This window comes from Cloeon dipterum, chromosome 1 (assembly GCF_949628265.1).
Source record: "Cloeon dipterum chromosome 1, ieCloDipt1.1, whole genome shotgun sequence".
NCBI lineage: Eukaryota > Metazoa > Arthropoda > Insecta > Ephemeroptera > Baetidae > Cloeon > Cloeon dipterum.
The window spans coordinates 21,072,732-21,095,710 of record NC_088786.1 but is presented as its reverse complement, the minus strand read 5'-3'; the positions used below and the strand labels follow the sequence as shown (position 1 = coordinate 21,095,710).

The 22,979-nt window shown below is 39.0% G+C and overlaps 1 protein-coding gene across 1 annotated transcript; it reads left to right on the top strand.

Moving 5' to 3' along the window:
- Positions 1 to 22: 22 nt before the first annotated feature.
- LOC135946512 (serine/arginine repetitive matrix protein 2-like) lies at positions 23 to 1,203 on the top strand. Its single transcript, XM_065494761.1, has 3 exons — positions 23 to 179; positions 242 to 479; positions 641 to 1,203. The coding sequence occupies exons 2-3, from the start codon at positions 243 to 245 to the stop codon at positions 1,085 to 1,087; spliced, it is 684 nt and encodes a 227-aa protein (XP_065350833.1). The 5' UTR covers positions 23 to 179; position 242; the 3' UTR covers positions 1,088 to 1,203.
- Positions 1,204 to 22,979: the final 21,776 nt, after the last annotated feature.

The window sequence follows — 22,979 nt, the reverse complement described above, 5'->3', positions numbered from 1 at the left end:
CAATGGAGTGAAACCAGGAGAGAGCAGGCATGTTACGCGCGCTTTTTTAAAGGGGCAGTGGCACTGCAGTCGCGTAGGTTTTTGTTTTTGTTTGCCACTCCGACCTGTGATCAATGGCCACCTTGATGTCACAGGAGATTTGATCTTTCAAAAAATAGAGTTTCTCCCTTGTAATTCAGGTAAATTTGAACTCGCATTAACCCTGATTTGTTCGCTAAAATATAAGCTTGAATTATTTTAGGATGTATAATGGAATCGGACTGCAGACTGCGCGTGGCTCTGGCACCAACGGCTACGTGCAGCGCAACTGGGCTGCCATCCGTGTTTCAAAGGATAAAGTGACTGTTTGCACCGAAGCTGACGCTCAGGCCTTTGAGGCCGCATCCAGTAGACAACCGAATGTGGAAATCCTCGAGCATGAGCGCAAAAGGAAGCTGGAAATCAAGTGCGCCGAACTAGAGGACGCCCTTGAGGAACAGGTATGAAAGTTAAAATATGTATTTTATCTGCGCACATAGCTTTGTTTACTTTAATATCCCATTATAATTTAAACTTCTTGTTTGTTTTTTGATGAAAACAGAAATTATTTTTTCCTGTCCAGTATGATCAATTGAGTTATAACTATTCTTTGTTCTTTCAGGGATTCAGTGCGTCAGAAATCGAAGTCAAAGTTGCCGCTCTGAGGAAGCTGCTGACTGAAACTGGCGCAGCACGCGATGTGAAGCGAGACCAATGGGGTCGAGAAGCCCCGACAGAAACACACGAGACTGCTGATGCGCAGCAACGCAAAAACCAGCGCCTGAAAGAAGCGTTTGGCATATCAGACGACCATGTTCCAATGCACTCGGCACCTGCCCCATCGGAACAGGAGAAAGCAGCCAAAGCTGCCCTCGCAATTAAGGAGGCCCCAAAAGTTGAAAGTCCTCCACGCAACAGGAGGTACGGCCTGGTGAGGACGCCTTCGCCGGAGCCAGTTGATGCCAAGAAGAAAAAGAAGAAGCGCTCGAGGTCGCGGTCAAGGGACAAAGAAAGGTCGTCGAGGAAAAGGGAGAAGAAGCATAGGCGGCACCGCAGCAGAAGTCGATAAAGTTAACCAGATGAAGCTCTCTTCTGTATATAATGCTAAGCCTCTATTTTAAGTAAGCTAACTTTTTGAGAGCAGCAATGTGTAAAACTGCAATAAATCTCGCTTAGTATGTATCACTGACACTATTGTAGCTAATTTTTTGTAGGACACTGTATCCATGTTCATCGCATCTCAAGTTGTCTATACTCGATCCAAATTAAATATATCGCTTACTTATAAACTCCTAATTTTTTTAATTTAAAAAATTTAACAATTAAAAATCCTAAATGGTCCCAAAGCTTTGAAAATATATTTTGAAGTATATTCCTTGTTAGACAAGAACTCTATTAGATGTGCAGGAATCACAGAAGGTTCACTATTATTGGAAAAAAGTTCCTAACATAAAACCAAATTATATGGTTTCATGTTATTATGGGCCAGATTTTGAACTGACTTAAATTTGAGCTCAAGTCAGTCAGCTTTGTTAAGACATCTGAAAATCTACATGTTCAAATGGGGCAACTGGGTGTATATTTCGAGTGGCTTTGAACCTGCTTTGAATCAAATTCATTAGGAAATTAAATAATTATGACTTATCCAGGATTTTTTTTTAGTTTAATTAGCTTGGTATGAACTGAGCGTTCATGGTGGCGTTCCTTAAGGTTTTTGACTCTATAAACTATAGTCTGGGCCCAATTTCATCATATGTCCAGTCACTTTCACATGGGAATGACTTAAATTGAAAATGTACAAAAGTGACAGTGTTTTCTTAGTTGGAATTATATCCAAAACTGTCTTCAAATCGGAACTGGTTGAAATATTTTTTTTTAACCAAAATGAGGATGGTTATGTCTCTGTTTTTCAACAAGTCGATAAACCTACTTTGTGTTTGGAAAATCTATTTTAACTGAATAACTGACAAAAAATATATTTGGGGCTGAAAAATTGCATTAAAAATGAAATTATTAAGAGAAAAATTTGCCAGCGCGAAGTATAAAAAGTATTGTATTTATTGTGCTTATTGTCGTGACACTCTATTCGTTATTCGTTCTGATCCGCCCCAGCCCGCGCACTGCAGTTTGGTGACGGCGAAGATACGAAGCTAGATGAATTTGTCCCAGGCAAATTGCGCACGACCCTGGTGAGCCCTAGAAGTTAAGGGGTCGGAAGGCACTAATAATATATTTTGGTTTAGCTGTGTGGCAGAAATTCGCAACACTTATCCAGGGATGTTTAGCCATTTTATACGGTTCGGCAGTGCTAGATGGTTTTAGATGATTTTAAGTTGGGTATATATTGCTTCAAATTGTATGGTTCGGATAATTCTAATTTTAATGGTCTCGCAACAATTTGAAGCTCAGAAAAAAATTCACAGCCTTATTTACGACCAAACTCTAATCAAAAACAAAAAATCGGAACTGGCGGGCCTATAGAATTAAAAAATAACTCGTCAACATTTTTAAGTTTTCCAATATACAGGCGAAAAATAATGTTCAGAAAAAATGGAAAACTTGGGTGAGGAGCATAAAATGATATTGGGTTTCTGGCACAATGAATGCAATTAGTCGTGCTTGCCGCCTGGAATATTAATAATGCATAAGGGTCGAAGTTTCACAACCCCCTCCTTGCCTCAGCGTCGGCCTTTTATGAATTTATTTTCACCTTTCTTCTCTCTCGGCCTGTTCTGCAAAAAGTCTCTCGACTCTTATCTGACAACGAGAGGAATTGAATGTGCTGTGTGCACAACAAAACGACTTGCTATGCGAAATGGAAAATTCTCGGCTGTGCTGTTTTATCTAATGGGCGGCATCAGAAGCAGGTTGTCTTTCTCCTTTGGGCAGCCAGATTTATGAGGCATTCATAAGCAAAAGTGTTTATTAAATTATCCTATCCACCATCATATTCAGAGCTGCGCACTTGGATCTCATTGTGTTTGTCAAGCCGTACTTTACAAAATGCCAAGGAATATTTTTATTTACAAACAGAATTATTGTGTTTTCACCTTATCGATTTGATTTCATCAAATTTATGGATTTAAAAAAATAATCCAGCGTGCTTGAACCCAAATTAATTTTTCAATAATTAGATTTTGATCTTCTCTGGTCTCGCCATTCGATTAGGTAATTTGAAAAAGGTTTTGATAACTGATCGCCGACGCCAGATATAATATCAATTTTCCACTGACGCATCTCTCACGAATTTGTTCAGACTCACGCCTCCCATCCCAACGTGAAAGAACCAAAGGATTATACAAAAGACTGTTATTGTACATATTTATGCCGAAAGTCTAGTTTGAGAAAACGTGCACAGGTGATGACATGCTAATTGGCAATATGCATTTAAATTAAAATTCCCCTGGGTAAGAAAAAAACACTTCCGGTTCTGGCGTAATCATTATTATTTGCATGTCAAAGGTCCTTCTACAATTTCCACGTGCAGTTTGCTCATTAACAGCTCGCAGCTCACACATCATTATTATATTATTTCTAAAAGAAAAAACATCTGCTGCAGAAGAAATAATGACGATTCTTGCGGCGCTTCCAAATGCAATTTTCGACTCGAGTCACCGTCTAATTTGATTTGCATGAGAATACGTGTACAAAAATGTTGTTAATCAATCGCAGTTGTGGAAAACTTTCATCACAGAGCGGAAACACGATCTCAAGAAATGCTTTTGAAATCATAGCGGCTTTAAAAGTTATTCATTTTGTGTGTAAGCGCGAATGGCATATTTCTCAAGCACATATGGAGACACGAGAGGCTTTTATACAATGCGTTGATTATGCCGCTCAATTTAAATGCAAATGAACGAACGCGTCCGAGCAGCCTTCAATTAAAATTAATTAGCAAACGGCTGCCTGAATTGGTCGCTCGCTCACTTTACAAATTAGGAGCAGGTCGAGTTACGAAACTCAAAACGGCACCCAGTTAAAAATCAATAAAATTAGATTAACAATTTGCGGGCCTCTTTCAAGAAAACGCTGATGTTCAAAGTGTCATTAGGAGAAGAGGATATCAAATTCCAGCTGCCTCATTTCAGCTTTAGAGTGACGCGCAGGTAATTTGAATTTGAATGGTGGAGCGAATAAGAATCGTAATAAATTCTCACTTTTCGTTATTTTTTTTTCTCTGGCTGCGAGGCTGCGACTCCAGCTGTAGGGTGTGTGAGAGAGAGAATATAAGCTTTTTATCCGCGCTGTGTAAATTCTCTTCGCTGAGAAAAAAGAGAAAATTAATGCGCGCTGGGCGATTTATCGTTTTTGAATAAAAATTCCTCCGCCTTTATACCCGTTTTGATGTATTGAAAAAAGTGGCGGTGTTTGTGTTTCGGGCTGCCGCGCGCGTAATATAATAATTTGGGTGCGTGGAAATTTATTGATATAAATAAGCGCAGAGAGCGAGAAACGACGGCTCTCTCAAGGGAGCAGGTAGCTGCGAGAGACGGTAGCAGCTCATCAGGACCGCTTTATCGCGCCGCGCATAAAAGTGTCACCTCGATACAAGGAAACATACTTATTTTCTCTCTCGCTCTCGCCGCACCGGCTAAAAACATAAATTTATAAACATTTTTCTCTCGCTCGCTTAATCTGGCCTGCGAGACGTGCGTGTGTAAGTGGCTGCGGCGGCGGCAGCGGCAACGGCGGCATCTGCACGCCGACAAAATCAAAAAGGAGAAATAGATTTTTCGACTGCTGATCATCTTGTCTGTTTTTTTTTCATTTAAAATTCCTCTCGGCCAGAGTAAAATCGCTTTTACGACCGTCCGGTGTAGCACAAGGAGGCTTTTCAAAGGTGTCGGCGCTATGCGAGCCGATTCGGCCGCACTTTATTAATACGAGCCCTATAAAAAAGTGTCACCCGGCAATAAACGCCTAATTTACTGCGCCGACCACTCAAAAACGCTCTTATTATTATATTCCATTAGCCTCTTTCAACTTTTAATGCGTGTCGTTTTTAACTCCTTTTTCTGATACATGAACGAATCTACACTTCTTGATTAAGAGGCGCATATGCTGTAAAGCATTTTCGGCCACTGCCGCCGATCCGAAATGTCAAACGTGAAAATTGATTCTCACCGTATAAGGAAGAGAAATTTATCGAAACAATCGAACGGGCAAATCATTTTCACTCTGGCCAGCATTTCTTTCTCTCACAATCAATTCTCATGACCAAGTTATTTTGTGGAAAAAGAGGTAATTTGCTGTCACCCGTGGGGCAACCTTGCGGATCTTTGCATCGAAGCAGTTTTAAATTAAAATTATTTATCTCATTGCAATAGATGACAGATGATTCATCATACATAATTCCACATTTGCCTGCACTTTATAAATGAATCACTTGACCTTGCTCCGAACAGAGCTGACGATTATGAAGATGGGAAGCATGAAAAATTCTTACACCACAAACTTAATCATTTCCAAACAATTTGCTACTTTTCATCGGAGATTTTGAACAATACTCTTCATTTAGTTGTGTTAAATGTTATGTTACTTTTTGTATATTAGATACAAAAAGTGAAACATAAGTTATGGATTTTTTTTAACTTAAAATCAATATTTTCCCACAAATTTGGCGCTAGGCCGCCCGCACTAATGTACTGCTCTGCGGCACAGTTTCGATCGCACTGAAAGGCGCATGCACTATAGAAAGGAAGAACAATATTAAGGCTTTATTTTTCTTTTCTATTTCTTAGATTTTTTTTTTGCTCTTATTTTCCCTGTCCGTCCGAAGACTGGGAAGGGCGCGCACTGCACTAGCACGAATGCTGAAACCCGGGTCCCAATAACACCGCGAACGGATAACATGGGCGCACCAGGCCGCACCAGGCCGCACAGGGACCCAGCCCACTCAAGGGCCACTTGCCTCCGCACCGAGGACTGCATTGAAACGCTAGACATTTGTCCCGTGAAGCCAAATCACGCATGCTGGAAAGGTGCAAAACAGCAAGTAGCGAGTCGGCGCCGGTGCGCCTCCCAGCCCGTCGAGCAATTTGAGCAATTCGAGTCACTAAAGTAACCACTTTTTGCCATCTCTGACATTGGGTAGCCAGTATTAGATCTCCAAACTGCTCGAATACCTCCCATTGCTTTGACACTCCTGAGAGTGCCTTAACAATGCGAGCCAACGGGCTGGTTAATATTTCAGATCTTTAAATTTCACCAAATTTTAAATCATTTAAAAATGAATTAAGAAGAGTTAATTTTTAAGAAAAAAATGTACCTTTCGTCTGAGAAGATATGAAAAAAGATTTGGTGACAAATATTTAACAAAACAAATTTATTCATCAAATTCAGACAGCTCTGCATTCTTTTATTGGACCTAAATCAAAGTTTCAAGACATTGCTCCCAAATTCTGATGCTCCAAACATTTAAAAACTGTTTTTTATGGGAACCTATTTGCCTGAAAAAAATATTTTTTTAATAGGACAGTAGTTGCAGCTGTCAGAAAGACAATTGTTTTTCTTCTTGAAATTTTAAGTTAGAAGAAGCAAATTTGTATTCTATTAAATAGCTTATCATTACTAAGGAGGATGGTATTTTGACCTTGCGAATTTTTCGTACACATTATAATACACGCTAAAATTATTGCCATAGATGATTTCAGGCGGGAAAAATCGATACGGGTGGTCTTGAAGGGGCTGAGGCAAATAATTATTCTACTGCTCGGCTGTCCTTAAGGAATAAAGTCACTGGCCAAAAAGGGTTTAGATCGGGGTTGGCAGCAGGCACCCGTCGCCCTTCTGTACCGGGCTAGCCATCAAGCGCGCACTCGCACCAAAGTTAAATCACAGGAAGTGCGAGTGGTGGAGTTGACACAATTTCTTTACTCGTTCCATCTTTTAGATTTTACTCAGAAATTAGTAGATCTGGATGTTTTCGACGATCGCTGATTCAGGATTCTCTGCAGCATTTTAAAGGTAAAAAGTACTTATTCTGATGAGGTCTGCGGGGCCGGAACAGCAACACGAAAATATTTTCTTCTCGAACTATCCATCCTGAATTTATTTACGCATAGAGCTGATCCATTAGTTAATTTGAATTTAATTTAAAAAAATCTATCGTTTCCTTAGTTTAGCATTATAATCATCTCTTTTGGTCGCCATATATAACAAGAAAAGCTCGAGCATAAAGACATATAAGGTTAGTGAGCCGCATAATTTTCTAAGTATGTCACAATTATTGTAGATATAAAAATTACGTTTTACAACAAGCACGATACGTGGGCGCCGGGCAAAAGCGTTTGAGGTTTGAGCGAGATGCTGCGGCTACTTTTGCTGCTTAGTGCCCCACTCTCTCGGGCTCTTTTGGCTCTCGTTTGGCGCTGCTAATTGAGACGTTATTGCCGGGTCTGGGGCGGCGGGGACGATAAATACACACATAAATTGTTGGCGGCGGCGCTCGATCGTGATGGAGGGCCATTCGTCTTGGCCGGTCTGCGGCCGTCGTCGTGTCGTGTTGTGTCCGACGCGCCGAGATAAGAGCAGGCACTGGAGGATACAAACACACGAATACGTGCTGCTGAGGTAGCCCGGCGACTCTATAACATAATAAGCTGGGCGAGAGTGTAAAAGAGGGGGCTCAGCAGGTGTCGCGCCGCTTAAAAACAATAAAACAATTTCACACTTCATTAGAATAAATCTCGGCCGACGATCCGCTCCGCGCGCAGCACTCTCGGCCGCTCGCAGGGCGTTTCGTTTGGTGCCTTTTCCCCGCAATCAGCACAACACATCTCGCGAGACAAGCAAAGCATTTTAGTGCCGCGCGGCTGGGAAAACTCGAGAGAACAAAACGAAATTAATAATTAGGCCCTTATTCCCAGACACCACTGCTGCCCTATAAATTGATTCTAACGCCTTTTATAGGCACACGCGGCTAATGAGTCCGTTTCATAGGAAAAATGGTCTTGTCTCTCGTCCGGCACGCAGGCGGCACTCGGATTTTTGTTCCAAACAAATTGGTTCTATTAACAAGCCGTTACTAGATTGATGGCGCTAATTCCTGATGGGAAGCTTTTGACTTGCCGACCAACACCAAAGAGAAAAATTGACTAATAAATATATCTGTAAAATAATATGGGTATATATTGCTTAAATCCATTAAGTAGCAAATGTGGCTTTTTTAAAATTAAAATTTAAAAAGAAGTCACATAATGAAGGAAAGGTAGTTCTAATTTTTGGTGTTGATCTCCACAGTGGATTGAAACAGATTAATATTAAAAATTTTTAGGGCAGATCAGGCTGAAAAGGGTGTCACGACCATGCGTACATGATCAAAAGAGGACCTTGCTATACAATTAAGATACAAATTTTGTTAATATTCTACGAAATTAACAGCGTTTTGACCCATATTTTCTTAGCGGACTTCGATTCCTTTGTGAATCGAAGTGGAAAAGGCACAATATACAAAAGCGATCAAGCTACTGAAACTTAGGCAAACCAACAAAATCGAGCGATTTCAGATGACTGAATAATAAAAAAATTGTACGACCGAGTTAAAAGTTGTGTTTTCCAAAAAGAACTATTAATCAACATTGGAATACCAACCATGTACTGATAGTTAATCAATGCCGAAATTTGTAAATATTGGGGATGCATATTTTTATTGTATATGTATTTGTCTAGATCAAGAATAATGCCCTGTGCCGTTCTAAAATTACAAAAATTGTTGAGGGAAGAAATATTTTGGGTACATTTGAGGAAGGAAAATTAAAACAAGGAATTTTTGGTATTGTTCCTGTCAGGAAATCAGAAACAGGGATAATAAATTTCAGTCCAATAACGGATTTAACCTTTAAACGTTTCAAAAATTTTCATGTTCAGGAAAGACACTCTGTAACCTTTTGTTGAGTTGTGCAACTGTGCTCTCCGCTATTTTGTTGAATCATCAAAAAGCAATGTCCGGACTTTCCAGTACATAGGAAGTTCAAATACGCCCTGAGACACAGTAGTCACTCACTCTTCCCACAAGAAATCCAGAATTCAATGGAAAACCTCTCTCGGAGACTATGTGTGGGGTCCTTTTTATACGTACCCTTTGCTCTGTGGTAATTAAAGGAAAAATCGGGCGGTAAATTGATTCCAGCATAATTGAGCGCTGGACATTTTTCCTCGCTTGTGGCCACAATGAGGCATATAATCGTTTTTTAATGAATACAACCAGAATACGACTCTCGCTTTCAGCCCTCGTGGGGAACTTTTGTTGCCGGACACACACGCAGGCAGTAAATTTTTTCTCTTCTTTCCAGCACACACGCGTTTGGCAGTTGAAAGAGAGAAGGAAAAAAAATGCTGAAACCTAATTATTTTATCCCCTACAATTTGTCTAGCAATAAAAGTTGCTGCCCCAGGTGCTCTGCGTGAAGTTTCTACCTGTTTAAGGTAAATAATCTTATTCAATTTTGCGTACGTTTTAATTTGAAGGAACAGGAAATGTAAAATTGTTTATTTTTTTCTGTCAATAGGTTTTATTGCTCTAATTTCCAACTGCTTAAATGAAAAATAGATTATGAGATTCTCATTTGTTAATTTTTATGACTGTAAATTTTAAAGAACTTTTCGAAAAACATATACGGATTTCCGTCTAGGTAGACCTTAAAGAGAGACGAGCGGACTAATAAAAAGTTAATTAGATATAGCAGCAAATATTCCTTGCTCGCAAAAAACCTAGATGCTGATTGGCTGTTAGGCAATCGCGGGAGCTGCTGACATGCGCGTTACGTCAGCTAATCAGCGTTAAGCAGAGTAATTTTTCTTCCGAATTACGTGTTTTAATTTGAAATTTAAATTGACTTTAAATGCGTTTCTTCGATAATTAATCAACTCTTTATCTGCAAGTAGACATCAAACAATCAAAATTGGCAAGCGATTTATCGGAAGACATTAAATATGGGGTTTCCTATAGGAGAGTAAAGGCATTCGGCGACTTATTTGTGTCTGATCTCTTGTAAAAAAATATCAGCATATTCGGTCTTTTGCAGAGGAGATAATTTTTCTGAATTCGGTGTAACAAAACAAAATTATGCATTCGGCCTTCTGAATTTTGGCTGAAGTAGAACTTTTCAATTTTAATTAATACAAAATTTAGAAAAAATGGGATTATATGTGAAACTGAGTTAACATTTAATTTCTTTTAAGCGTTTCTAAAGCGGCTGAATCTCAAATAAGTATTATAAGAGCAACTTCATACTCTCTCAATGTAATAAAAAGCTGCGCGGCGTCGTGTTTTCTATACAACTTGCATTACAACTTGTCATTATAAGAGATAGTCAGGTACACATGTCGCCAGCACTGTTTCAGCGCGGCAGTTTCAGGTGGAAAAGCAATTAAAATGTCTCAATCTCGCGGCAAGTCGTGTGTCAATGAAACAATAGCTGGAATGGAATGTTGGAAGATGGAGGAAATGAAACAATTTGTGCCAGTGCTTGTTAGCGGCGATAATCCTTGCTCGGCCGCGCGAGAGGCAGATTAGGGCGCGATTTATTGAGCGTGCGGGGGTCGGGCGCCCCGCGGCGCCCCACACCCACCCCTCGCACCTCGGGACCCCCCGCCGCCGACCTGTTTGTGACCCCTGGAAAGCGGCAGCAGCAGTGTGTTCGACTAATAACTCACGAAATTGATCTAAACCTTTTTTGGAATGAGCGATATGGAACCCCATCCAATTATCCAAAGGCATAATTGATTTTCCGTTTGAAATCGCCAGGAATTGAGTTATTTAAATTCAATTTTAACGTCATTGTAATGACACTGACGTTTATTTACTACATGATCTATTTTTAATGTAATTATATCAGTTAACAAGTCGTCGAGATGATATTAGAAAAGCGTTGGAGTTCATCCGCAAGAAAATATAATATTAATTAACAAAACTCGAACAGGATTAAACTAAACAGTATCTTTCAAGCGCTTGGTTTGAGTTAACTTTTTGATTCCATAACATGTGTGCGTTTAAATTACTAATGATTATTAAATTATTGTATATTATAATAATAATTTAGCAAAATTAATAATCTTTTATAATATTTATGAAAAATACATATTAAAAAACGTAAATAAAATTGAATAATAATTTTTAGTATTTTAATACTTTTGATTGAAAATGTGCTAAAATGTAACAATGTCACTTCTAAGTAACAAGTTAATTATTAAAAGAATATTTAGAGATATTTAAAATTCCTAAAATGTCAACTTAAAAAGCAGCAGTGACTTCTATTGGGGGAAACCTCACTCGTTTTGAATTAGGAATTCCAGAGAGGTGATATAATTTTTTGATATCACAATAAATTCAATTCCACAGAAAAGGAGCTGCTGCCAAGAAATTTCCGTGTAACAATTAAGGCTAACAGCATCTGTCCGTCTTCGTAGGAACCTCTCGCCGTTCTGTGGAAATATTTCAATTTGGGCAGATAAAAAATTTCCCCCCGCGGTGGGAGGAGAGGAGCGGCGTGTCATAAAATTATGTTAATTTGCCGAGCAGATTTTTACCCGAGAGTGAGGCGTGAAAAAAGAATGTTGGTCCCCAGCGCGTCTGGCCTGACAAAAGAGCGCCGCGCACGTAATAAGATTATGATTTACACTCTTTCACACAAATTCCCGGGGCCATTTGTTATTAAACCCACCGAGCTTTTGTGTGCAGCACAAGAAACAGCCGCCCGCTGCTCGCATTTGTACGTAATATTTTCTTTTCAGCTGCTCGCCGCTCGCACCAACACAACGCAGACGTCTTCATCTCCGAGTGTCGGAATAAAATTACAATAAAAAGAGGCCAAAAGGTCTCCGCCGCGCTTCGCACCTCCGCCACATTATGCATATGCCAGCATAACTACACACACTTGATATTGTTATTATTATCGTTGGAAAGAGTGAGGGAACGCGATGGACTCTCTTTCACCTCGGGCGACTATTTTTTAATTTTGTTATTCTCACGATGTGTTATTTTTTTTATTTCTTAACACCCTGCCTGCCAAGTGCCGTGTGCTACGCCCAAATTGAAAACGCCGCGCGCACACTCACATAAGATTATTATATTGTTATTTATCCTCTCGTTCGCCAGCAAAATAATTAAAAAGCCACGTCGTAAATCAAATACTAATTAACGGAAAACTCAAATTGAAAATCGCCGTGAGAGAGAGCAGAGAGCGGCGATCGGTTATTTATTGTATCATTTTAAATCTTCTTTACTCTTTAGCACCTTTTTAATATCAGACAGCACTGGATTAGGTTTTTAATTTACTCTCAAGCCCTGTTAAGAAAATAAATTACCTTTTTGCTCTCGCCTGATCGTTGTAATGTTTCAATAAACATAATTAATCTTATACATATACAATGTTGAAAATGTTAGCTGAAAAATATTGAAAAATGAATAGATATAAACAGTTTGGGATTGCTCACCAATCAAAACATAATTAATTAATGTAAACCCTCGCCAAATTTGAAATAATGAGTATCCTTAACCTTCGTAGAACTAATGATCTTTAATGTGTATAAAAACTACTTAAAGGTTGCTGATTATTCTATTTTTCCTCCTTAAAGTTGCACTAGAATTTAATTTTTGATAGAGTCAATCGATTTCTTTTAGATTTAAATTAGGCCAGGCAGTCGAATCACACGGTCGGCAATTTGAGAGTCACTGTCTTCTCTGATCGGGGCCGGCGTTCTTGTGGCACAGGTTCAGACCAAAAACCACCATCTAATGATTTTCACGGATCTGTCGATTTTTGGCACGTAATGCTGAATATAAGATCAAATCATTCAGATTCAAATCATTAATTCGACTCGTATATATTGATTTGCACTGTCTAAACTCGAATTCAAGTACAAATCTAAGGTAGTGTCTGGTTTTTCATTAAAAATTAACAACTGACCATCATCCTCATTACTTGGTAATTTATTTTCAACCACTTTCGTCGCCACTGAGGCTTCTTATTTCGTTTAATCGAGCAATTAAAATAGTTTTTTTTTACATTAAAGATTTGATGGAACTTAAATAATGTTCAAATAAAATATTCATTTCCTAAGAGCGGGGCAACCTGTTTATTTTATCAAATTAGACGATTTAAACAATGAAAAAAAATTAGTTTTGTTAAATAAACTTCTGATGCAATTACTCCGGTTGAGTGTGGAAATACGTTATTGTGAATTGAATCATCTGATCCTAACACCTCGGGATAAATGACAATGATATGCTAATCTTGTAGATAAGATAGAAGAAGCAAAGTTATGTTAAGTTTACTTAACGTATCTTCACGAAAAAAAATGTTTTATTTTTTTGTTAAAAAAATTACGGGAAAATGATAACCAGCTTGTTGAAACAAAAATCAAATCCAAATATTTACAAAAACAAGAATATTGTTTGTTTCATTATTTAAATTAAATAAAATTGGTTCATTGTTCAGCGAGGATGAACAAATTTTTGAAGTGGTATTTCTTCTAACTTCTTAACTTCTTCACGATTATATTTGAATTGAATCACTATGAAAATATTATAAATTATAATTAAGTTTAACCATAGTATAAAGTTTTCATTTTAAAAATGTGATTGCTTTTTACTTAATTGTCTTGAATTGCTAGGCAGTGATTTAGAATAAATTGCCATTCTATACGTGTATTCAATTGTATAATTTGTATTTTTCACAGGTTGGCCGCTTCTTCTTCGGCGTGCCTGCAAGGAGTTTATGTTCCTCTCTCTATTCTGTTTGGGTATTTCTGCTGATTTATCGCGAGCAATTAATCGGATTCCAGCGAGAATTCTTCTCTTCTCGCGGCCAATTCGCAGTATATGTTTTTATTTCGGCGCGGCGTTCGTTTCAACTCTCAGGTGGCGATCGCGCGGCGCCGATAACCTGGCGCGTACCACTGCGACCCCGGCCGGCAAATCAGACTCAAATTTTCATTCCTGCGCTCTTTCATGTATGCGCACCATCCACCCGCTCGTTAAACTTTTATTGCTGCTCGGCGGGCTGTGCAAAACAATCACGTTTCTGTTCTGCTCGCGTGAAAATCGGCGCTCACGTGGGCTCGGCAGAAATTATGCAAATTAAAACTGATTGAGTCGTCGTTCTTTTCGCCTTTGAAGAGGCGGCCGCCGCTCGCCGCGCGAGCGAGAGACGAGGGAAATGGAAATAAGCGGGCGGATTAGTGTCAAAAGCGATTTCTTTTCCTCTAAAATGAGCTGTGGATTCCGTGTTTTCTTCTCGTTTTCCCGCTTGTAATCCGCTCGTCAAACTGATGCCTCTCGACTTTACACACACACACAAACAGGCGCCGCCGCCGCCGCTCGGCCTCTGATCCTCTCGCAGGTACTACACAGAAAAAGAAACAAATTTAATACACACACAAACACATGCACGCGTCTTGACTCGAAACCAATTAATCGCCGCTCCGTCGAACAGCGGCGCAGCCTTGTGATTTGACGTCAATTTTTTAATTCGACTGATCAAATTAAATAAACTGTCAGAGACGAAGCATTAAAATTTATTCTTGTTTAGCTCGTAACTGACGCATGGTTTCATTTTCTTATTAACTTCTTTTAAACAGATGGATTTTTTTAAATAAAATCAAAAATAAAAAACGAATTGCAATTTCAAATCTGCTATATTTCCGTAAAAAATTCAAATTTAACTTTTTTTCTACCACGAAATTTCTACAAAAGAATGTTCTAAACTACTCGTGGCTATAGGAAAAATCAATTTTCAATCAGATCCGTGTTCGAAATTCCCCCTTGAACATAAGGGAGATGCAACCAAAGTTATTGATTGATCGATTGAAAAGAGTCGCTTATCCGAATAAGGCGCAAAGTCTTTTGCATTGGCGGAGCTTTTGAATGGGAAGGTGGAGGCAGCAGTATTATTTTGAAAAATGAAAAATATTTGTGCTGCACGTAGTTGCCTGGGTAATTTATTAGCGCTCGCGCGCGAGTCCAATTTGAGAAGCAATTTTTCACGCAGCGGCCGAGCGAGAGAAGGCGGCGGATTAAAAAATTATCGAGTCGCGTCACGCGATAGACTTGTTTCGTATTAAACACATAGAAACACACATGCATGCACACACAAAGAGTGAGAGAGAGAAAGAAAGATATTTCATAATTCATAAATTCCCCCGCGCGTCTCTCTTGTGTATCTGCTGGCTCTCCATTTTTCAAGAGGCATTCCGAAAGCGATTAATTTTCTCGCCGCCCAAACGCGCGAGAAGGAAAAGGTGTGAAGGCATATAGCCTCTCGTTTCATTTACACCGTGTGGCTGTGCGAGGCTTCGAGTGAGAGAGACGTGTGCAGCGCGTTTTCCATAAGCGAAAAGGGCCCCGCGGCGAGCCGAAACAGGCCCGAGCTTTTTTATTCAAATCAGCGCCAAACGCGCACATACATTACTCACTAACTCCAAATCAAGGCTCATTCACCTCCGCGCCTGCTCTTTCCAAACACCCATCCTCCTTACAAATTAATTACACAAACACTCTTTTCACGCGCCGATCACGAATTAATTATTTACGCCGCCGTTAGATCCTTCTCAATGATAATTTTGTTGGAATTTAGCTAGTTAATTTCACAGACTCAACTGGCTACCTAATTCTTTCCTGTGTGTGTCGAGTATAATTATAATGATTTTAACATTATCAAATGTAGCCTTTGATTTTTAGAATGTATTTAAGTTGTAGAAATTGCAAAAAAAATGAAAGAGAATATGTAGAATGAAGTACAAAAAACATAAAAATCATGGAAAATAGACAGAAAAATCAATTATTCATAGATGCCAATGAAGGCACGCAAGGTGGTTTCCTTGGTGTGTAGTGAGGTAGTGTTTTTTCCGTACATTTCTGCAGAAAAGAAAGTTCTAGTTTCTGCTAATACTAGTTTCAGCCCTAATTCATGAGCTTATTCCTGACCCATCTGGAAGCTGAAGATCCTGAGCACAAAAAGACTCGTCTCGTCCTTCTCTATATTGCCAAATCAGTCTAAGGGTGTCTCCCCTTCAATCCCATTTTTGAACACTAAAAACATAAAATTGTACAGTTTTGTATTGCTAGGAACTCACTGCGCAACAGAGTTGAATGTTTTTATCACCCTGAAACCACTTCAGTACATCATGAGACACGAAGACGGGTTGTACAATATGCATTTTTTTAGAACACGTTCTAGATTTAGTTGACATACTGTTTTTTACGTCACTTCCGAAAGAAAAACACGTTTTTATGCGTTAGATTTACAAAAACTGCACGCCATTAAAATCATCGTGACCTCCCCTAGTGTCAGGGCGTCTAAGGGCGTCAACCCCTCTATAGAGGTCACGCCAAAAATATATTTGATAATATAAATCCGTGTTGCAGAGCCCTAAATATTTTGTTTGCTCAATGACAAAGAGTCGGGTTGAAAAACTTCAGAGGTTCCAGCAAGATAATTTAAAACTATAATGGAAAATGCTAACCACGTATTTCTATTTCTGTCACTTCTGCAATGAATTGTACAATGAGGAAATAGAGGAAATAGGCAATTGCTTTGTCATCCGTGTTGCGCAGGCTGCATACTTTCGAAATTCCTCTCTAACAATTATTCAATTTTATTATAATTATTTTATTTTTGCAAAGGTGATATAAATAATATTTAAGTAGTTTTTACGCACATCCGAGTGAGCATATTATTATTATTAATTTGAGTAAAAGGAATGGTATGTTCATATTCCCTGCTGGAGTTTCGATCGGAATTTGGGTGCTGTGTTTTTGTGTCGGTGGGGACAACAAAATAGCACAAATTTCTCGCCTCTCTGGGTCCGTGTTGCTGCCTGACTTGTGAATATTTTCTCGTTGTCGTCGCAGCGTGAACCCTCGGCGTTGGCCGCGCGCTCTGCTCTTTAATTTGACAAACGACTGTGTGTCGCTGATTCATTCGCATCTCTCGAATCCATTTTTATTTATTTATTTATCGCTCCGAAAAGCAGCGGTTTTGGCGCGCCAGGAGGAATTAAAAACGAATATAAGCCGAGATTTACGAGGCAAAACCGGAGGGCATAAATACACGCGGCGAGACTGACAAATAATTCGCCTTACAGCGCGAAAAAAAAAATAAATTTTCTCAAATAACATATTCGAATCAATTTCTAGCCAAGGAGAACGAGGAAAAGCAATTATCCGGCTTGATAGGACGCCGAGTTGTTTTTATATTTACGGTGTCTCTCTTTTATCTATTGGGTGCCGCGCGTGTGACATGTTAATTAGTCTCATTCCAAAGTAGACTCCGAGGCGCGAAACAAAAACGATTTAATCACCAAACGCTGCTGCTGCCGGGGAAAAGTAATAATAATAAATTCGCCGGCGAAATAAATTACTAAATAGGAAGCCGAAACGAAGAAAATAATTTTCTCTTTCCCGGTGGGCGGGGCCTCAGTCAGTCCAGTATTAATAAATAAAAGATTTTTTGCCGCTCGTTTGTGATTCAATTATTATCGGCGGCCGCTCGCTTCTTCGCCTGGTCGGAGCGTTTTTTCTTTTTAATTACAGAGCGAGGGCCCAAAACAAATTTATTTCACGTCTCGGCCGTCTCGCCAGAAAGCAGATGAGGAGGAGAAACAACTGTGCAAGAGCACACCGCTGAATTGATGAGGAAAAAATTATTAACTAACTCGAAAGGCGAGCACGACGCGCGATCATTAATCGAGGGGACGAGCAGGAGTTAAAACCAAAAAAAGCGACGTGCTTTTAATTGTCTTGTTGCTATTAAACTTGAAGCTGAACGACTCAACTCACTCAACCTTAATGTTGCAGAAACATAACACAACCAAATGTAAAAAAATATTAGTAATTCAATAAAAATTGGCACAATTTTCTTTCTTTACTTTCATAAAATTTAGATAATCGCTAATTTCTGTCAAAATGTGCCTTTAAATTTCTTGAGAGCTGATTTAAAAAATTATGTAAAAAATGGACAGTAAAAATCGCAATTTGCTAAGACTTTTAATGTTTTTTTTAATCAACCTTTCTGCATTTTTTTAGGAAAATCACAGAACAAACGTGTTGTGATGCAGTTAAGTCTGCTGAAGCCAATCTATTTATTTTATTTGAAGTCTTTACTGATAGGAATTTTCTGCAAGTGCACCGAGACCGATAAGTTAACTGCAAAAAATGTGCTCTTCGTGTGCTCGCCGAGTGGAAAATTTTATTAACCTATCGTCTGCTATTGCCGTGCTTGATAAATTGTCGGAATTCGGTGTAATTGAGACGTGAAGCGTTTTTGTCTGACAAACCATTAATTTAACGTCCGACAGCATCTGTGACGCCGCGCGCGGAGGAGGAGAGAGAAAAGCTAATTATTGTGTGTGCTGCAACAACGCTGAGGTGATTTGGACAGGTGCCTCGCCGCCTCTTCACAGACTCGAGCGCCCTTTTTCCTTCCCAGCCGCGGTGCAGCCGAAGAGACGAATATTTATTGCTGATTGAAAGAAGCAGATTTTTTATAAAGATTTAGACTTACAATGTTTTGGCGGTAAGAGTTTTATATTTTTCACGATTCCCTCACTGCGGGAGAAAATCAATCTTCATAAATCATGCTTGCTGATGTTTAAAAGGTGATTGGGAAAGGAAATTTTATTTTGCAGAAGAGGTAATTAGTCAGGCGAAAAGTCAATTTAATTAAATTAATCTGCTGCTTGGAGTAATTGAGCAATTTAGTGCTTAAATTGCCGATCAGCAACGATAAAAGTAAAAATAGGCAATTTGCGTGGCTTTCTTAATTTTGCACGCGCGCAAATCTTGTAATTCGATCGTTTGCGGGGCAATGAAAAAAAGCGCAGAAATCGCATTAGACGATTCGTCGTCGTCGTCGATGTTTTCCCGCAGCCAGCAGGTGCGAAAATTGCTCAGCGAGCAGAGGGAAACAAAGGAATGAGTAATTAAGACCTCGGCACGTCAGACGGGAAAATTAATTTGAAAATTGAGACGTGAAACGAGAGCGCGAGAGAAAAAGGTTTTTGTGCGCGATTCGCCGAGGCCCCAGAGCGAAATTAGCCGACGGAAAACACTTGGGCCTCGTTGCTTTTCAATTAAGACGTGCTGGGCTGTTTTTTTTATATTATTTATTATTTCTGCTATACCTGCGCAAACATAATTACACGTTCGCGTTTCTCTGCCGGCCGCGCGGACCGAAAATTATACTTCGTCGAACTCGCAGCCTGCTCGAGTGAATGGTTTCAAGCACCCCCAAAATAACCCTCGTCAACGAATTTTTCTCTCTTTTGACCTTGCACTTTCTCTGCTATGAAAATTGAGAGACATTAAACGTCAAATTGTAAATACAAAATTTGCAAAGACAAAAATTAAATGATTTTTAAAAATCAGATTGGATTGTTTAATGAGTAACATATTTACATAAGTCAGTATGAATATGCACCCTATAAATATTAATGTTCTGTCGAAACTTACACATTAAAAATGAACATTTCCAATTTTATTAAAAATTAAAACAAATTCAACAAAATGATATTTACGAACAAAATGAGGTTGCGGGCACCCTGATAGCTTCCAAAGGGTAAAATTTCACATATTCTGAAAGCTTGGCCGTTCGTACGGTGTGCGCAGATCTTGCAAGTCGAACAAATCCAGAGCCCGGTGGAGTCAATATTGTAGCTATACATGGGAATTTAATTATATCGATCCTCGACGGCTACCCTGACGCCAGGGTTCGATTCCTAACCTGTTCTGATGGTCTTGTGACCTCAGGGGTAATCTGCAGCATGTTCCGAGAGGGTGAAAATCAGCAAATCGTTTAAATTTTGATCAAACCTTATCTACAAATACCTTTTTCAGCCATTGATCCTGTATATTTCACAAACTAAAAGTATCTCCATCTTGATCCGAAAGTCTCTACGAATGCTATACACACAGCAACTCCCATACTCACAAAAAATAAATATGGTGTTTTTGAGATATTTCAGAAATTAAAAATTAAGTCAAAAGTTTCTCAAGCTTTTGAAGAATTATACAAAACGTGCTCTAAATTTGTTTTTTAGGCTGGCTAATTATGCATCTTTTTTATTCTTAAACTCGAGATATTCTCAATTTTATGAACTTCAGGATGACATACTCTAACAAAAATTTAAAAATTGCAAATTACTCTCGGAAACACCCTTCTATAATTTGAATTGATAAATAATCAACACTTTAACCACGTGTTTTAAATTAGTTGTTCAACAGCCTTTGTTGGGCTCTCGCAGAATATATCCATCATGTTCAGAATAAACATTAAGATCATTATTTTTACGCTGTATGCTTGCCCTCTCAACTGCCGCTCCTTTTGTGCGACCTGAGCAACAGGACAGGCTCGGATCTCTGTATTTTCCTCTCACAATTTCCTGGACAAAGAGAAGTTAATTATTTAGTGGCATGTTTCGAATTAGCAACCTTTTCCTGTATTTTCAGACCAAGAAAGGAAACACGATTCTCTTCACAGCAGTCATTTTTGAATTATCACCTATAAATGATAAATTTCTTTTTCTTATTTCGGTGGAAATAGAATCCTTTAAAGCTTTCCCACACTTTTGAGGCAATTTTCGTCGTCCCGCGGTATGAATGAAAAGCAGGTGGTGTTCACCAAAGAGAATTGAACGAGTGATGGAGAAAAAAACGGAAGCTTTTGATTTTATTCTCATTTATCGCGGTCCAATTTAGCCGCCGGAGGGGGTAATTGAGGTGTGCGAGGCGCCCCCCGCGGGGCTCCCTTGCTCTTGGCGGTGCCCGACGAGACCACCGCGCGCGCGATGAAAAAATCGGGAAAAGCAGAAGCAATTTAATCAAACCACACAGCGCTGACGAATCGTTTCTCTTATTTTCCCCGTGCGAAAGAAATATGCACCATCAATCATCTCTGCTTATAATAAACACGAACGCGTTTCATTTTTCTTAATTCATTCACCGTGAATGTTGGCGAGAAAGAGGGAATAAAATTTAATAACATCATTTCTGGCCTGCGATATTCAAAAAGCGCCCGCAGTCGGGTGGAGGCAGGCAGCGAACGAGCCGTGTAATTTCCGAGCTGGTCGATTGAAAAAGACGTTTTTATTTGCCCCGTTGGCCAGCGTGTGTGTGATTATAAAACAATAAGCGGAGGGCCGCTTATTTTCTCTCCTTCTCGTGTGCCCGCAGCCAAATTATGGAGCAAAAAGAGCGCTAATCACAGAACTAAACCCAACAAAACAACGAGAGAAGTTGTATAAAAAGCACTATTTCACGTGCAGGCCGTGAGTTCTGGAGAAGTGCTGCCGTGTAATTATTTCTTCCTTCACCCCGCGAGCTTTTTGTTAGTGCAGGGAAAATTTCCAAGGAAATAGAGCGGAGAGGGAGGGAAATAAATTTATTGCTTCGAAACGGCTTAATGTCTCAATTCTTCCAAAACGAAATAAAAAGGATCATTCGGAGGTGCATTCCAGGATGTGCACTTTAACGCTTTAACTGCTTTCTGAGTGGAAAATAATGATTATGGACGAAAAAATATAGAACGAGAACGGTTTAGTCTCCTTTTGATTACTTCAAGCGATAATAATTGCGGCAGTGAGCTTTCACATTTCGGGGTGTATTATATTTATTTTTTATTGTTAGAGATATCACATGGAATTTCCTATGTATTTGAAAATGTTTTATTTGGTCAAAAAGCCAGTTAAAGATTTGGTTTATGTGACAAGTCGAACGAAGATATACGTTTTTAATGTCTTAGCAGATGAAAATAGAATGGAGACTTTTTACGGCTGTAACAGCTACAATATAAGGTATATATATTAATCGTGACGATTGTAATCTGGATTGTCTAAATTTTTCTGATTAGAAATTATTTTGTTAATTAATTGGAGCAAAAAACTAATCAAATTGTAATTATTAAAGTATCCTGGAATTTTTTTAAAAATTTAACCGTATTAACTAGCAAGTTATGTTAGCTGCAAAAATCTTTTGAGATATTAGCCAAATTAAAGCCTAATTTAATGAAAATTACCTTTAAAAATAAAATAAAACTCAACTACAAGCCGTTAAAATTCTGCACGCAATTTTCTTTTAGAAAAACTTTTTAATAATCCAAATCTTTCCAAAGGTATGAAAATCGGATGTAATTTGATTCGTCTTGCCGAGCAGAGAAAAATTGTAAAAATCATAATTTGAAGCAAGTCTACATCAAAATCTGTTTTTATATTTCTTTCAAAAGTTGAGCTTTTGGAATAATAATTGCACTACCACACAATGTATGTGTACTCTCGTTGTTGTATCAGAGACGGCTTTGGGTTGCACGATTAAAAATTACTCAACACGCATGAATTGTTTTTGTACGCCTGCTGTTGGATTTTATATTGAAAGCGAAGATGTTTGAGCGTAATTAAAAGGGAGCCGACCGAGTGGCTTCGGAATCGACACACGCATTTGGAACAAAAGCGTCCTTAATTCCTGCGCCAACTGCATCAATTACGCCGCGTGCAAGTGAACAAAGCGCGCGCATTCCTCGCCGCAAACTCAGATCTTATCTGGGCGAAAATCAGATAAAATCGGTCTCTCTTTAATTCCAATCGCGGCCAATCGGAATGTTAAGTATTCTTATCTCGCATTTCGCTGATAAAAATCGCGTGGATTCTTCCGCGGCGCCAATAATGGCCGGAGTTTAATTTTCATCGTGCGCGGCAATAAAGTAAGAAGATAATTTGAGCGCGAGAGATGAACGTGTGCGTGTGAATTTTTCTAATTTATTCGTCGGCGAGAAGAAAGAGTTTAAACAGTGAGTGATGATGATAATTAAAAGAAACGAAATTATTTTCTACGCGATAATTTTCCACTTGCGGACGCATCGACAGCTGCAAACAAAGTTTTCTCCATTAAAAGCACAAAAAGACGCGAGTGTGCGTGATATTCGGCAATTTTCATTAAAGTGGCCACATGCAGATTGAGAGAAGAAGAAAAA

Excerpts from the sequence above, each read along its gene's own strand:
- LOC135946512 (XM_065494761.1), top strand. The coding sequence starts at position 243 with ATGTATAATGGAATCGGACTGCAGACTGCGCGTGGCTCTGGCACCAAC. Across the intron at positions 480-640 it reads AGGACGCCCTTGAGGAACAG|GGATTCAGTGCGTCAGAAAT; the intron begins GTATGAAAGTTA and ends TTGTTCTTTCAG.